Here is a 15,559-nt window from a genome sequence, read left to right as displayed (position 1 = left end):
TAATATATGATTGTTATCTTGATCCATTTAAAGAATCAGCTAACAACCGTACCAACCAGTAATTGTGTACAGTGAACGATTGTGTAAAATATGACGTTTCGTATTATAAAGCACTTATCGCAATTGCGTTCTAAAAAAAAAAAAACCACTAAAGATGGAAGGAGCATTGACCTGTCAGAATAAGAGTTTAAAATTGAATGATAGCACACCGATAGTAAATACAATACGTAATAATAATATAATCATAAAAACAATGCGTCGCACAGAAACAAATACGAAGGCATGAGCTAATCGTTATTTCAAAAAATTTGTTGTTTTTTAAAATATCTATCAAATATTTTGTTTCAAATTAATTTCACTTAATTATTATTGTTCACTTAATTATTATTTTCTGTTTCATTTTATGACATTACTTAATATATATTTGCTGTAAAATTGTATACATTGGGGGATAGGATTATCACTGGCGAAAAAAGCAAGTGCGCAAGTGCGACAGTTCAAATCAAATTTAATATTAAAATGAATTTAATATTAAAAATTTGCTATTAATAGTCAACTTAATCAATGATAATCAATTACCATAATTGTAATGTAATATTTGCACATAAAAGATTAGAATATGAATTTAACCCATGGTCAGCAAAATTAAATGTATAGGAATGTTTTCAGTTTTAAAGTTGACCAATAGCATGCAATTTTTAACTAGACAAAAAATTAAAAAACCGCTCGCAGACAGTCTATATATTACTTTATTATTGTATATAGGTTATTTCATTATATACAATCATATTCAGTTTTATACATACACACATATATATATATATATATATATATAATTTATTACTTTGAATATTCTTATATCTATTTTATATATGTCAATAAAAATCAAAATACTTCATTTTGCATCTTAATTAATTTCTATATCATTTTCGCAATAGTATTATAAAATAATATTATGTACATATCTTTTAATAATATTACTTATTTTACTAATATATGTTAAATTAGATATATCTGTTATATACACAACAAAATAAATATATTTATACGTATGTCTATGTATATCATTATCTTTGTAATACAATAATATAATATATAAAAATCATAATTTATTTTAAAACTTAAATAAATAAAAATAAAATATCATTATGAAAATGATTTTTGATTTCTCATATCAAAAGGTATGTCATTATTAATAATTCTATAGGACCTTTTAAAAAAAAGTCATGTATCAACATTCTTTGTCTATTGTTATAATTTTTTTGTATTTGCTATAAATATTAATATCTAATATTTTCATTTCTAATATTTTCATCTAGATTTATTTCTTTTCTATTTTTGTTTTTTATTACTGAAGATAAAGTATATATTAGAGATCCAATAAACCCCAATCGTCATACAATGGCAGTCTTTTTATCATTAACTTTTTATAAATCTCGCTCTTGATACCTGGATTTATACCAGTGCTCCATAATTCATCCAAATCTTTTGCCTCATTCTTAGAGCACAGCATAAATGGTAAAACGACGAAAAATATTATCATTCCATAGTCAGCTTTTCGCTTCATGGTAGCTTTCAGTTCCTCCATAGTAGGCGGCGGCGTCTTACAATTCAATTCCTTCATAGTTGCCAACAAGGTGCTAAAGTATTCATTTAATAGAATATTTTTCTTGTTTTCCATAACATCCAAGGAAGGACATGTATTGAGAAAAAATAATACATCGAGTGCCGGTGATGCGTAAACGCACATTTGGAAGTCTACCTATAATCAAATGAATCTGTCCTATCGATCAATCTTTCGAGTTCTCGGCAAAATATTGGATTGAAAATGAAATCTATTCATTCCGGAAGTGAGACATCATGTTTAGAAATGTTATATTTAGAAATTTCAGCAACAAGGTTTATAATTTGTGCAGACGATTTGGACAGAAAATAAATCGACGAGTATAGAATGCGATTAAACATCTGAGGTCATTGCATTATTCATACATATTGTATAATATTTCCAAGTTTCTTCTATTATCACACCGCCTATTTGATCGTTAAATCCCACATTTCAGATAATTAAAAAATGCATTTGTACTATAATTTTTGTTTTAAAATGTATTTATTTAGTTCATTTATTTAGTTTATTTTGTTTATTTTTATTTAAATTTGTTATTATTATATAGCTATAAAAATTCAGAAATATAGATCAATGAAATAAATTAACTAAATTTCGTTACATTTAATTGTATTCATGATAAAATTTTCATTTGTCTAAATTGTGAAAAGTATATTTGTGAAAAAGTATATTTTCAATGTAAATATGACAATACTTACAAAAATATGATCAATAGGTTTGCCATCATTGTTATATCTGAACAACATATTGTTCACGTGAAAATCACCGTGAGTAATAACATTAAATTCTTCTTTGCAAAGCTTTGTTGCATCTATTCCTATTTGATATATGTGATCGGAGAGTTTAGCTATTTTTTCCGAGTATCTAGCAGTACAAATGAAATAAATGCAAAATTGTATAAAATTATGTAAAAGCTATATAAATTCGCTATAAGCAGCATAATATATATAATGTTTGCATTTGCCATTCTCTGCTTAATGTTCGCTTCTTTTATATTAAATATTTATCTTGTATCATATAAAATGTTATCATGAACATTAAAAAATAAAGCAATAAATATTATCGTTTATGCAAATCTTACTGTTTTACTTCAGGCCAGTATGCAATCTCTTTTGCTAAACCTTTAGTACATTTAATGAAAATATCCTTCATTTCTAATGATTGTTGCTCATTAAATTGTCCTTTCGAATACATTTCTTTTTGCTTTGGTTCCTAAATATTAAAATATTGTTATTAAAGAACATTTATATATTTGATTATAAATTGTTATAATAGTGTGAATTGGAAATTTGGAATGTTATATAGATCACAATATACAAAAAATCTACACAATAATTTTAATATTATTTTCTAACGAATTTAAAACAAATTTATTTTAAAAAAAATATTTTTTTAGAGAAAATTTTGAGATAGCCCAGGTAACACGTATGTTGAAAAGCCAAAGATAAACTAGTCCTCGCATCCGTGTTATAATCTGAATTATTATTAATTGCAACGATTAATGTTACGACTGGTTGTAAGTATCGCTTGATGATTTACCTTCTCGCATAGAGCTACGGAAGCTGCATGAAATCTAGCAAGTCCATGAAGCGCCAATATAGAATGATCCAGATCAAGACCAGATAAACGATCGGCCATTCGAAAGCCGATAGTCATGAGATCTTCAATCACTAGAAGCATTGGATCTTCATTTTGCACGTAGAGAGTCTTCCCGCTCAAGCGATACTTTGGCTCTAACAACTTATTCATTTTATTCAATGTATTTGACATCATCAACATTTCGGTGTGAAAAAGACCTGATTCTATAACCTGTAACATAGTTTATTCAAAGTTAATAAATGGATCTTTTTATCTAAATATATAAATCTGAATATTCAATTATTTTTTATATAAAGGCCTGTATAAGATTTGTGTACTAGGAATTTTCAAATTTTAAACTTGTTTTTAAACAAATAAAAAATATTTTTTTTATATTTACATGCACGTGTATCCGCTTCCTTAAAAATGATTTATAACAATAATTTAATTTTATTTACTTGATTATCCAAAAATAATTATTCTAATCTTTCTAATCTTTCTGAATATATAGAAATGTACTCGGAAATAATAAAACTTTGCTTTAGTTTTCTCTCTCTCTCTCTCTCTCTCTCTGTCTCTTTCTCTTTTTTTTCCTCTCTTTTTTCTCTCTAAATTATAAAAATTGTATTCACTAAATCAACTTACAAATTTTTGTCGGACACTTCCGAGTTCAGGTAAGATTTTAAGGATAATTGATTTTCTCTCTTTAATTCTATAGCTGTTTTGATCGCGCGAATATTCAGCAGTAATTCTGATCATGTCGCTGGTGTAATTGTCACCCTTGTTCGTGGCTGGTTTCGAAAATATATTCGTCACCTGAATCGAATTGTCATCTTCCGATTTTCGCAGAATGTTCTCCACGAAGCATTGATTCAGCCATTTCTTCGACGTTTCTAGGGCCATTTCTGAAAGTGGAATTGCAGAATATTGTCGACAGAGCATTGTTTTTTCATCGCATTAAAAATATGATTTTTGACAATAATTTACTCGCCACGAAATTTTTATTATGTTTTTTTCTTCTCTTTCCTGCTGATTTCCTTCACAAACTCATTCCGATATTTTTATTCTTTTCATCTTTCTTTACTATTTTTTTCAGTGTTTTTTTCATTTATTTTGTTGTATTTTTGTTTATATTTTTCCATATTTAAGACAGCTGTATTTTATTGCATTTGTTTTTTATTGATTCTGTTTGAATTAAGAGCCTAATGGAAAACCGATTTTTCTTTTCTTCTTTTGATATAGCATACATGTGTTCTATTAATGTATGCATTAAGACTTCGTCGAATATGATATTTATGATATATACGAAACATTTTTGACATGCATGGTGCATTGGGATGATGTATCGAGGATTGCAATTAATTGTTTATTTTTAAAAATAAATCTTGATATCAATGAAATTAATATTCGATTTATTGTTATTGTTTATTAGTTTATTATTTGGTCGATTTGGACGCTTACGCGATTTAAGCGTTTGTATCATTATCATTCATTACACACACACAAAATAAAAATAGAAGTACTGAAAAGCATTGAAAGCATCCAAATCGATCGCAGCCATTGTAACACCTTTACGATTAACGATAAATGTTAAGAAGAACCCACTCACCTCAAATTTTGATAAAAATACTCAATCGACGCGTTTTTGCATAAAAATAAAGATTTGACAAGAAAATAAGTATCGCTCTGTTTCATTAACAGAAATATTTTAAGTTGACGACTATTCAGGTTAAGAAATCTGTCACAGTCACGAAATACCGATGCAAGCACGCGCTGAAGTCACATTTTCATGGCCGTGAATGCGTTGTAAGTATTTCTCATTGCAATAGATATTATTCACTGCTTTACAAACATAAATTCACTGTTTTAAAAACAAATTATCTGTTCTGAAACACGAATTCATTGCTTTTTAACAGTAAATTTATTTATTGATTTAAAAAGAAAAATAATATAAAGAGATAATTTCTGTTTTAGAACAGATAATTTATTTTTAAAGTACTGAATTTGTGTTTTTAGAGGAATAAATTTATGTTTTAGAACAGATAATTTGTTTTTAAAGCAGTAAATTTTTGTTTTAGAACGAATAATTTGTTTTTAGAACATGTTACAACTTTCTCTTTTTGTTTCATTTTACTCCAAATCGGAACAAGATGTACTAATTCGAATTTTGATATTTTACTCATAAACAGCTTAAAAAATTACACATATCATAAAGTTAAATAGTTGTTGCATCATGTGCATTAAAAAGAATGCATATATGTTATAAATAAAGAAATATATAATATTTCTAAAAATTGTTTCAACTGTTCCCAGTCTCTCCTACCAGGCCTGTCTATTTTGAGTTTCGGAACCAAAATTCGGAAGCAAAACTATCGACGTAAAAAAGTTCAATGTGAGTAAGATTTTAGGAATATATAATATTTATAAAATATTTATAAGCGTCATTTAGATGCGTATTAACTTTCAAATCCTCGAAATCTTACCCACATTGAATTTTTTTACGTCAATGGATTTGCGTTTTGATTCCGGAGCACAAATTGGACAGGCCTGAAAATATATTATATAGTTGATAATATTTCATACCTCTCCTCTTATTCCATAATCGCAATCTTTCTTTTCTTCTCATATTTTTGTAAGTACAAATAAAAAAATGAAATTAGGATTACTATTTACAGGAAATTGGCCCTGTAATTAGTGCGTTAATTATTCGTTATAAAAAACCTATATTTAACCGATTTTCTGAAAACTAATATTTGATATTTAGTCAAACATATGTTAAATATTTTAAATAGGTTTTTATAGTAAATAATTAACTCACTATTTAAATAATGAAAAACAGTTTAGTATAATAAAATTATATAATAGGTCACGTACGTTGGTTACTTTCTAATCTTTACGAGCTCAATAAAAATGTAGAGTCAAATTGTTGCAGTCAGTTAATTTATTATGTTGTATAATCTATTAATGTAATCTCCTGTTTTCATGTTATTCACTCCAAAAAACGAAACGAAAAGCTTCTATCTCATAAACAAATAGAAGGCTGGGTGATCTCAAGTAAATGGAGTCTTTAAAATTAAATCCATCGTGTAAAAAAAGATTGATTGGAATAAATTAAGCGTAAAGCATGATCTTAAAAATGCAGATGAATGTACTTGACAAAAAATATATTAAAAGAATTTGCACGATCCACCTATTTAAAATAAAGGGCATTATACATAAGACAGATCCGAGATTATGTACGTGACCGTTACATGTCATAGAATAAATCGTCGAAAGATCAGAATAAAAAATATCATTAGAAAACATAAATAATTAATGAATATTTAAGTAACAATGATACATTATTAGTTAAGTAATTCCATGTATGAATTTAAATTAATGCCGTTCTTTTACCGTTTAATTATTACTATATAATTATTTCTGAAATCAATCATTTCTTGTAATTTCAACATTTAAAATTTCAACATGATCCCTTTTAAAATCATGATCATGATACAACCTGTGATAATTCAGTAACAACCGAATGAGTAGCTGTATTTCTCCTGATGTAAATTCTGCTGTGTGTTCAGAAACTCTGGTCTTCAACTGCATCTATTAGTTCGTCCGACATACAATGGTTGCATTCCGGGTAACGTTATTAGAGCTATTTGTGGCATTTTATCTTTATCGTCCATTAGACGCAAGGATATACTATGACAGTAATGGCGCTGATACAGCTGATTTAGTTCATGTTTCCTCGAACACATCCATTGCGTCATAGTTTTTGCAGAATATTTTATGAACAACGTTTATTTTTTAAGAAAATGCAGGCAGAGTCTTTTTTAGAATACAGTTATAATTTTTAATGAGATGACGTTGAAACTTTATATGTTGTTAATTTAAATTAAAACGAAACAAAAAACGACAAATTTTAGAAATTATAAATATTGTATTTTATTGATATGTAAGATCGTTTAAAAGAAATTATTTGTAGAACATTATTTGTATTATTGTATTTATTGTATCTAAATTTGTTTATAAAACAAATGAAAATATGCTAAAAACTTTCCAGTAAATATCAACTAAAAGAAATAACATATAGCTTCAATATTAGAAAAAAAATAAATCAACTAATTGTATGTAAAAAAAACATCAATTACAGTTGAAGTTAAATGTAGAAATAATACATCTATAAGTAAATATTTTTAATAAATTTAAGTCAAGTATATGATGACTGCGCTGATTACTTTCGAACTTGCAACACAATCAAACTGAAATAGTAGTATTCCTTCTAAATTAAATTAGATCTTCGATTTAGTGTTTAGCATTAAAACCTGTAAAAAAAAATATTACGAAAAATGTTATTTCAACCAGGATTTTATTCTTTTAATTTAATGTTTTACAATGTAAATGTAATGTATTATAACTTATATAACTCATGTATCATAACAGTTACAGTTTGTTAAATTGTGAAATTATGAAATTATTAATATTAATAATGTGTGTTATTTCTAATACATGTTTAATGTATTATACTCGTTTATAATGTTTGTACGTTACGTATGCATAATAATGTTTATAATTTAAACTCTTTTTTTCTCAAGAACGCGATTCCTGCCGACGTTAAAATAGACTAACATTCAGACAATGAACAAAGAAGACATCTTTATGATACCTTATAGAAAACATTTTTATGATACCTTTTAGATTTATATCTCAAAAGACGTTTTAATGATGTGATTGTCTTTATGACATCTTTTAGACATACATACTATACATATAACCTGCAATATTTTTTTATTTTCTAAAGTGAAATTTACAATGAAAAGGAAGGGATTCGAAAATCTGCTATCAATTCAATATATTGAAGAGACAATCGAGGATAATTCAGAAAGAGGAACTTCATTAGACAATCGTTGTATAAGCGATGTAAACGTTGTTAGTGGAAATTGTATTGAATGCGATATTAATAAATATTCTTAATCTTTTATATGTATTTTTTATGTATCTTTTATATGTATTTTATATTCAATCTGGGAACATAATTATGACGTTATATATTAAAAATAATGTAAAATTATATATTAAAGAAATCATTATATATTAAACTTTTTTTATTTAATGTGTGTTTTACTCACACATAATCTAATAAAAACGTGATCAGGTAATTTATAGAAAAATTTAGCTAACAAAATTTTAAAATATAGAGATACTTTTTATTTGATTAAAGATAAAATTCAATTACATTAATAATGTCCAATCATCAGCGTCGAATGACATCTCTATACTTTACATTAATAGTGTATTTGCGTACCGCAAGCATCTCTGACTTAATATTAAAAATTTGCTATTAATAATCAACATAATCAATTACAGTTGTACGTTATACATAGTGATAGCACATAAAAAATCAGAATATGAATTAAACTGATAGTCAGCAAAATAAGATGTTTAGAAATGTTTCTTTTTGAAATTAATCACCAATCAATTTGCAATTTTGGACTTGATAAAAAAATCACAAAACTTGGATATATCATATAGGATCCGGTTATTTTATTACTTATTATTTTGTAATATTTTTTAAATTTTTCTTACATTTTATGTTAATACATAACTAAAATACTTTATTTGATATCTTAATTAATTTGTACATTATTTTTACATATAATAGAATAATATTATATACATCTCTTTCAATAGTATTTTTTTGTTAACATGTTGAATTAGATAGTATCTACATAACAAAACAAAATGTATGTACGTATGTGTATATATACTGTTATCATACATACTATATATATTATTATCACTAATTATATATACTATTATATTACTAATATATTATATATTTATTTTTAAATCTTAAGAATAAAAAATGAAATTACTATTATCACACAATAAATAATTTCAATTTTTTTTTACCAAAAGATAAGTCGATCATAACAATACTATTCCTCGTCTATATATTTTAAAAGTTTTTTTTTTTAAAGTACGTTAACATAATTCTGCTTCTATTAATTTTAATATACTTGTTATAACTATTTGCATCTAATATTTCTTAGATTTCTATTTCTTTTCTATTTTAATTTTTTATTATTAAATAGAAGTGTATACATTAAAGATCCAGTAAACCCCAATCGTCATACAATGGCAGTCTTCTTATCAATATTTTTTTATAATTCTCATTCTTTAAACCTGGATTTATATAAGTACCAGTGCCCAACATTTCATCCAAATCTTTCGCCTCAGCTTTATGGCATAGCATAAACTGTAAAGCGGTAAAAGATGTCATCATACCATAGCTAGCTTTTCGTCTTAGAGCAGCTTTTAGTTCTTTCATGGTGGGCGGTTGCGTCTTGCAGTTCAATTGCTTCATAGTCATTGACAAGGTGCTAAGATATTCATTTAATAGAATATCTCTCTTGTTTTCAATGACATCGAAAGAAATACTTGAATTACAAAAATAGAGAAGATCGAGTGCCGGCGATGCATAGACGCATAATTGAAAGTCTACCTACAATAAAATAAATTTTTCGATCGTCAATTTTTTATGTCTACAGCAATTGTTTGGAGATAAAACTTTCCTGTGTATCAGGAAAGAAGTGAGACATCATGTTTAGAAAGTCGCGAAGACAAAGACGGTAGTTTACATAGATGCCATGGGCAAACGAATATGCTTGCATGCGCAATTAAACTGGGTAAGTACATTGTATTTATTCAAAATATATTCCATATTCAAGTTCTCATATATTATTACTGTCTGTTTATCTCGATTGCTTAAACTGAATTGCGGATGATTAAATTGCGCTAAAATGTACTTACCGTAATAGTATTTCTCGAAACATTATTTATTTATTTAATATATTGTTATACAAATTTATATCTCTCTCTTTATACTTAATTATGAAAATTATAATAAACATTCAGAAATATAAATAATTAGACTGTAATGATTGAACTATGTTAAACTGTTTGTAATAAAATTCACATATATTGTCTAATTATAAATATAAAAGATACTTGTAAGTATAATAAATTTTTAAAGTAAATTTAATCTTTTAACAATATAAGTCATACCATATGAAAGTAAAGAAATAAATTAAAAATTTCATAAATTATTTGATCTTAGTTTTATTTAATCTTAGTCGCAAGATAAAGTCGTGAATAATAAATCAATGAGCATGTTTAGACGTATATCATTTTTATAATTTGATAGTATGTCATTTTTTTATAACTTGATGGTACTTACAAAAATCTGATCAGTAGGCTTGCCATTACTGTCATATCTGAACAACATATTATTCACGTGACTATCACCATGATTAATAACATTAAATTCGTCCTCACAGACCTTGAATGCATTCACTCCTATTTGATATATATGATCGGAGAGTTTAGCAATTTTTTCTGAGTATCTGTTAATAAAATCAAATAAATTTGAAATTATATGAAAGCATGTAAAAGTAATATAAATATTTGCTTTGAACAATGCAACTTGTACTTATTTGCAATTTTCTTTTTAATATATTTTCCCTTTTTATATTACTTTTCTTGTGTTACGTATCATTAAACATTAAAAAGTAGAGTAATAAACATTGTCTTAATTAAATGCAAATCTTACTTTTTCACTTCCGGCCAGTTCACAATCTCGTCTGCTAAAGCTTTAGTACTCTTAATGAAAATATCTTTTATTTCTGGTGGATGCTGGCCATTAATTATTCCTTTCAAATACATCTTTTTTTGCTTTGGTTCCTAAATATTAAAATATTTATATTAAAGAATTTATATTAAAGAAGATAAATAATTATGTTTGTTGAAGTGCGGACTAAAAAATTTTCAGTCATATATGTAGATCTAGATATACAAAAAATTTACGCAATAATTGTAATATCATAAAATTTTCTGTCAAATTTAAAACTGATCGTTTTTTAGAGAAAATTCGAGCCCAGATAATATGAATGTTGAAAAGACATTCTAAAGGAGAATAATTCTTGTATTCATTGATCTAAATTCTTAATAATGCAATGAGATTTTGCGATTGATACGCGTGGTGATTTACCTTTTCGCATAAGGCTACGGAGGCTGCGTGAAACCTGGCAAGACCACGAAGCGCCAATATGGAATGATCTAAGTCAAGACCAGACAAGCGATCAGCCATTCGAAAACCGAGAGCTGCAAGATCTTCGATCACCAGAAGCGTTGGATTTTCATTTTGCACGTAGAGAATCTTCGCGCTCAAACGGTGCTTTGGTTCTAACAACTTATTCATTTTATCCAGAGTATCTGACATCATCAACATTTCGATATGGAAGACATCCATTTCTACGATCTGTGTGTGATAAAAGTTTATTTAATATAAAGTGAAATTCTTTAATCTAACAAGCATGAAATTATTTGTGATAAAAACTTATACAAAAACCCATATAAAATTTTTGTGATAGTAGAAAGTTTTAAGATTTGTTTTGAAACATTTTCTTTAAATATATGTATGTATATATTCACTTTTTTAAACTTGACTCATAAAAATAATTTTATTTTGGAAGGTTTCTATTTCTTGGGCAAAAAAAGTTGATCCTATTGGAAATGTTTTTAACAAAAGTATAAAGTATTTGTTGTAAAGTATTTGAATTTTGGAATATTGTTTTAATATATTTAAATATTATTATAGTTATTTCTTTATTAAATTTTATTAAAAATTACGCCTGCTATCTCTCCTCAAACGTGGTGCTGCCTCCGTCACTAATTAACAAGCTATCTTTGCTTCAGATTATCTAAAATATTTTGAAATATAAAAGTTTGATGTATACTATTTGAATTTTATATATATACATATATTTATCATTTGATGAATAAGCAAAAAAGAATTGATGGTTAAGAAAATGGCGATTTGTCAAATGTAAATCATTAATTTTGCTCTAAAAATTGCCTTATTTATTTTACAATAAAAATAAAAATACGTATATAACGGATAGTTTTTTATCAAACGATAATTATATATATATATATATATATAATCAAATGCTATCAAATTTTTACATTTTAGATTATCTAGATGAAAAATATCTTGCAAACCAATAACAAAGGTGGCACTATATGTTTGAGAAAAGATAGCGGACATTTTTGATCAAAATTAATAAAAAAATTGTTACTTTAACTTACATTTAAGTATAACAAAACAACATTTTAGAATTTAAATGTTTTGTCTCATATTTACTTTTGTTAAAAAGAAAGTCTCAAAAGAATCGACTTTTTTTGCTTAAGAAATAGGAATCTCTACTTTAATTACTGATTACACAAAAATATTCTAATCTTTCTGTTAAACAAAAATGTATTTCAAAATAATAAAATTTGCCACAATTATAATTCTCTCTCTCTCTCTCTCTCTCTCTCTCTCTCTCTCTCTCTCTCTCTCTCCCTTTCTTTATTCTCTTTTTATTAAAAATATTATACATGTTATATTAACTTCTTTTCCTCTTTATATTAGAAACATTATACACATTAAATTAATTACCAGTTTCTGTCGAACACTTTTAAGTACAGGCGAAATTTTGATAACAATTGATTTTTTCTCTTTAATCATAGAGCTGCGCGAAAATTCGACAGTAATCCTAATCATGTCGCTGAGATAATTGTCGCCCTTCACTGTGGCCGGTTTTGAAAATATGTTAAACACCTGAATCGAATTATCATTTTCCGACTTTCGCAGAATCTTCTCCATGAAGTATTTGTTTAACCATGTCGATGTTTCAAGAGCCATTTCTAAAAGTGGAATTGGAATTGTAGAATTTTCTCGATAAATCATTGTTCTTTCTGTTGTGTCACAAAATGCAAAAATAATTTTTTACCATTTTTGAGTCATTCGCGACGAAATTTCACGTTTCCTTTTTTTCTTCCAACCGGCTTCCGCATTCATAAATTAAGTTAACAAATTTTTTCTCATAAATAATTTGAATGTTTAAATTTTTGTGTCTCCCTTATATAAGATACATAGTATTGTACTTCTTGTTAAGTTTAAAATAACGCAACAATTTTTACTGCATTGACAAGTTGAAACAATATATTCAGTTGAGGAAAAAGTTTTTCGTATTTTTTAATTTAAAATTGTATATACAATATCTTTGTCAAAAATGAACAAAATTTAAATTTAAAAAAAGGATTTTAAGCTTGAAATCTCTACTTTCGAAAGGTTATTATATTTTTTTAGTTTCTGTGAGTTTGGTAATTTTTACATTTAAAAAACTACGAGCTGAAAAAGATGAAAAATTTTCTTTTTGGGGATCTCTCACGTGTGCAAAAAAAAATTTATGAAAATTTTCGACTATCTATCGTGAAAGCTTGAAACTTTCCTACAAAATTATTATTTAAAAATGTTCCTATGATTTTTGTATCTAAATTCTTCGCGAATTAGTAAAAGAGCATTTTAACTTTGATTGCTCATAATTCATAAAAATCATTATACCGCAATTTAAAAAAAAAACAGATTTTTAAAGCTGAAACTTTGCTCTAGCGAATAATACAATTGTAACGTAAATTTTGCAACAAATGAAAAACTTTTGTATGCAAAAAATTTTTTTTAAATATGAAGAAACTTTTTCCCCGACCTAATATTTATTAAAGATCCTATAACCTTTAATTTAAGAGATACATAGGAATAGTCGTCATTTGCATTTGAATTTTATTAGATATTCGATTTTTGTATATAATATATACAGAACATATTACATTTTGTAATAATAATATTTTATATCAGAATATTTTATATGTAGAATTATTTAAAGAAAAAATTATTTATTGAAAATTATTTATTTGACTCTAAAGTTATTTCTAAAAATACTATCCTAAGTAAAATTATTCTAAATAAAATTGTTTAAAAACTTCTCATTACATAAACATTAATTTAAAAAAATATATATATAATATAACACGTATATTACATATCAATGTAAAATTATAACTATTGTTGAGGTTATTTTATTTTTAATTAATGTTTGCTGTTTTACACTTATTCGTAACGTTGAGTTACATATAATATATAATATTTGCAATTTAAACTCTTCTTTTTTTAAGAATACGATTCATGCTGACGACGAGCAATATCTAAAATGTTTTTATGATGCTTTCTAGATATTTTTTAGATATTTTTTTACATATATGTCCCAGAAGACATCTTTATAATGTCTGCATGCATGTCTTTTAGACGTGCATGTTGTCTAGAACATTTTTTATTTCTTAAATTGAAATTTACAATAAAAAAGGATGTAAAAACGTGTTATTGATCCAATGTACAGATGAAAGAATTAAGGGCGAGTCAGGAGAAGAGTTGTTTCGGATATTGGATTCGTTATACATTTAAGTGATGTAAATATTGGTCGGAAGAAGACTATATCAGAGATGGTGATAGATATTGGTGATAGATATGAATCAATATTTTCAATTCTTTATATATTTCTTTATGGTTTCCATCTGCAAATTTAGTTGTCACATTGAGTGTTATGTGTCATAGAATACATTAAAATTTTATATTCATATATTTTTCATACACATATCATTATGCATTATTTATCTCATATTTTTTGATGCAATATACACAGTGTCTCACAATCACTGTACAATACTTTTACACGGTACTCTATAAATAAAGTAAAGTAAAAATCCTACTACAAAAATATCGACGTTACAATAATTTTTTGAATTACAAGCTAACTTTAAATACTTATATGTCAGAAACTATTTTACTTTTATTGTCTTTATCATTATTTTTGAATTCTTTGTAACATCCTAAGACAAAAATCCTAATACAAAAATGTCAAGGCTATAATAGTTTTTGAATTACTAACTATCTTCGATCAATTATAGAATTCAAAAACTTGTAGCTTCGACATTTTCATATTAAGATTTTTTGCTTTACTTTTTAAAGTATTGTACACTTCTATTTCACACTTTAAAAGTATTGTACGATGGTTGTAAAACATCCATTTGTATATCAAAGAATTGATGTTTGAGGAAATATTTGAGATTTCACTTAAAATATTCCTTAATAAACTCCGACTAAATATCAGTATTAAAAGAAAAATGATCTGCTTTCTGCACACAGCTGAACTATACTTTTACTAGAACTTAAAGTGAAATAGATATATATATTTGGTATTTCACGGAAGTTCGAAAAAAAGTTCTATAGTCTAAATCTAATGAAGAAATAAAAAGCAGACATATAAAGTATTGATAATAAACAATACACTAAAGTGACTAACCTGAAGTTATTCGTCTTTGAATTCAGTCCTATATTTTTTTAAATGCTTATTATATTTCACTGTGCCGTTTCGTAAAGCCAGCCACAAAATGATACGTACAGAACAGAAGTGACAGGCTTTATATACA

General features: G+C 26.0%; 2 protein-coding genes across 5 annotated transcripts; both read right to left on the bottom strand.

Moving 5' to 3' along the window:
• Positions 1-1,293: 1,293 nt before the first annotated feature.
• Positions 1,294-6,830, bottom strand: LOC147910306 (uncharacterized). 3 transcript variants are annotated; one of them, XM_087404468.1, is made up of 6 exons: positions 6,702-6,830; positions 3,848-4,107; positions 3,164-3,433; positions 2,706-2,836; positions 2,323-2,488; positions 1,294-1,762 (listed from the first exon to the last, which is right to left on the bottom strand). In XM_087404468.1, the coding sequence occupies exons 2-6, from the start codon at positions 4,103-4,105 to the stop codon at positions 1,370-1,372; spliced, it is 1,218 nt and encodes a 405-aa protein (XP_087260594.1). In that variant the 5' UTR covers positions 4,106-4,107; positions 6,702-6,830; the 3' UTR covers positions 1,294-1,369. The 3 variants fall into 3 exon arrangements, with proteins under 3 accessions (XP_087260594.1, XP_087260593.1, XP_087260592.1); XM_087404467.1 differs by lacking the exon at positions 6,702-6,830 and adding an exon at positions 4,194-4,669; XM_087404466.1 differs by lacking the exon at positions 6,702-6,830 and having other exon boundaries at positions 3,848-4,669.
• A 1,880-nt stretch (positions 6,831-8,710) lies between these two features.
• LOC105151471 (uncharacterized) lies at positions 8,711-15,559 on the bottom strand. 2 transcript variants are annotated; one of them, XM_011065191.2, is made up of 6 exons: positions 15,433-15,559; positions 12,693-12,940; positions 11,241-11,510; positions 10,803-10,933; positions 10,431-10,596; positions 8,711-9,695 (listed from the first exon to the last, which is right to left on the bottom strand). In XM_011065191.2, the coding sequence occupies exons 2-6, from the start codon at positions 12,936-12,938 to the stop codon at positions 9,297-9,299; spliced, it is 1,212 nt and encodes a 403-aa protein (XP_011063493.2). In that variant the 5' UTR covers positions 12,939-12,940; positions 15,433-15,559; the 3' UTR covers positions 8,711-9,296. The 2 variants fall into 2 exon arrangements, with proteins under 2 accessions (XP_011063493.2, XP_087260235.1); XM_087404109.1 differs by lacking the exon at positions 15,433-15,559 and having other exon boundaries at positions 12,693-13,910.

The sequence above is a fragment of the Acromyrmex echinatior genome, chromosome 3 (assembly GCF_024713525.1).
Source record: "Acromyrmex echinatior isolate Ae372 chromosome 3, ASM2471352v2, whole genome shotgun sequence".
Lineage (NCBI taxonomy): Eukaryota > Metazoa > Arthropoda > Insecta > Hymenoptera > Formicidae > Acromyrmex > Acromyrmex echinatior.
The sequence above is the reverse complement of the archived record's forward strand: the minus strand, read 5'-3'. Positions and strand labels throughout refer to the sequence as shown.

What these genes read in the sequence shown, in the direction of transcription:
- LOC105151471 (XM_087404109.1), bottom strand. Translation starts at nt 12,983, where the DNA reads ATGATTTATCGAGAAAATTCTACAATTCCAATTCCACTTTTAGAAATG. An exon ending in AAAGTGTTCGACAGAAACTG is followed by an intron (nt 11,511 to 12,692) that starts GTAATTAATTTA and finishes TATCACACACAG; the next exon opens with ATCGTAGAAATGGATGTCTT. An exon ending in AGCCTACTGATCAGATTTTT is followed by an intron (nt 9,696 to 10,430) that starts GTAAGTACCATC and finishes ATTTTATTGTAG; the next exon opens with GTAGACTTTCAATTATGCGT.
- LOC147910306 (XM_087404466.1), bottom strand. Translation starts at nt 4,144, where the DNA reads ATGCTCTGTCGACAATATTCTGCAATTCCACTTTCAGAAATGGCCCTA. An exon ending in GAAGTGTCCGACAAAAATTT is followed by an intron (nt 3,434 to 3,847) that starts GTAAGTTGATTT and finishes ACTATGTTACAG; the next exon opens with GTTATAGAATCAGGTCTTTT. An exon ending in CCGTAGCTCTATGCGAGAAG is followed by an intron (nt 2,837 to 3,163) that starts GTAAATCATCAA and finishes TTTAATATTTAG; the next exon opens with GAACCAAAGCAAAAAGAAAT.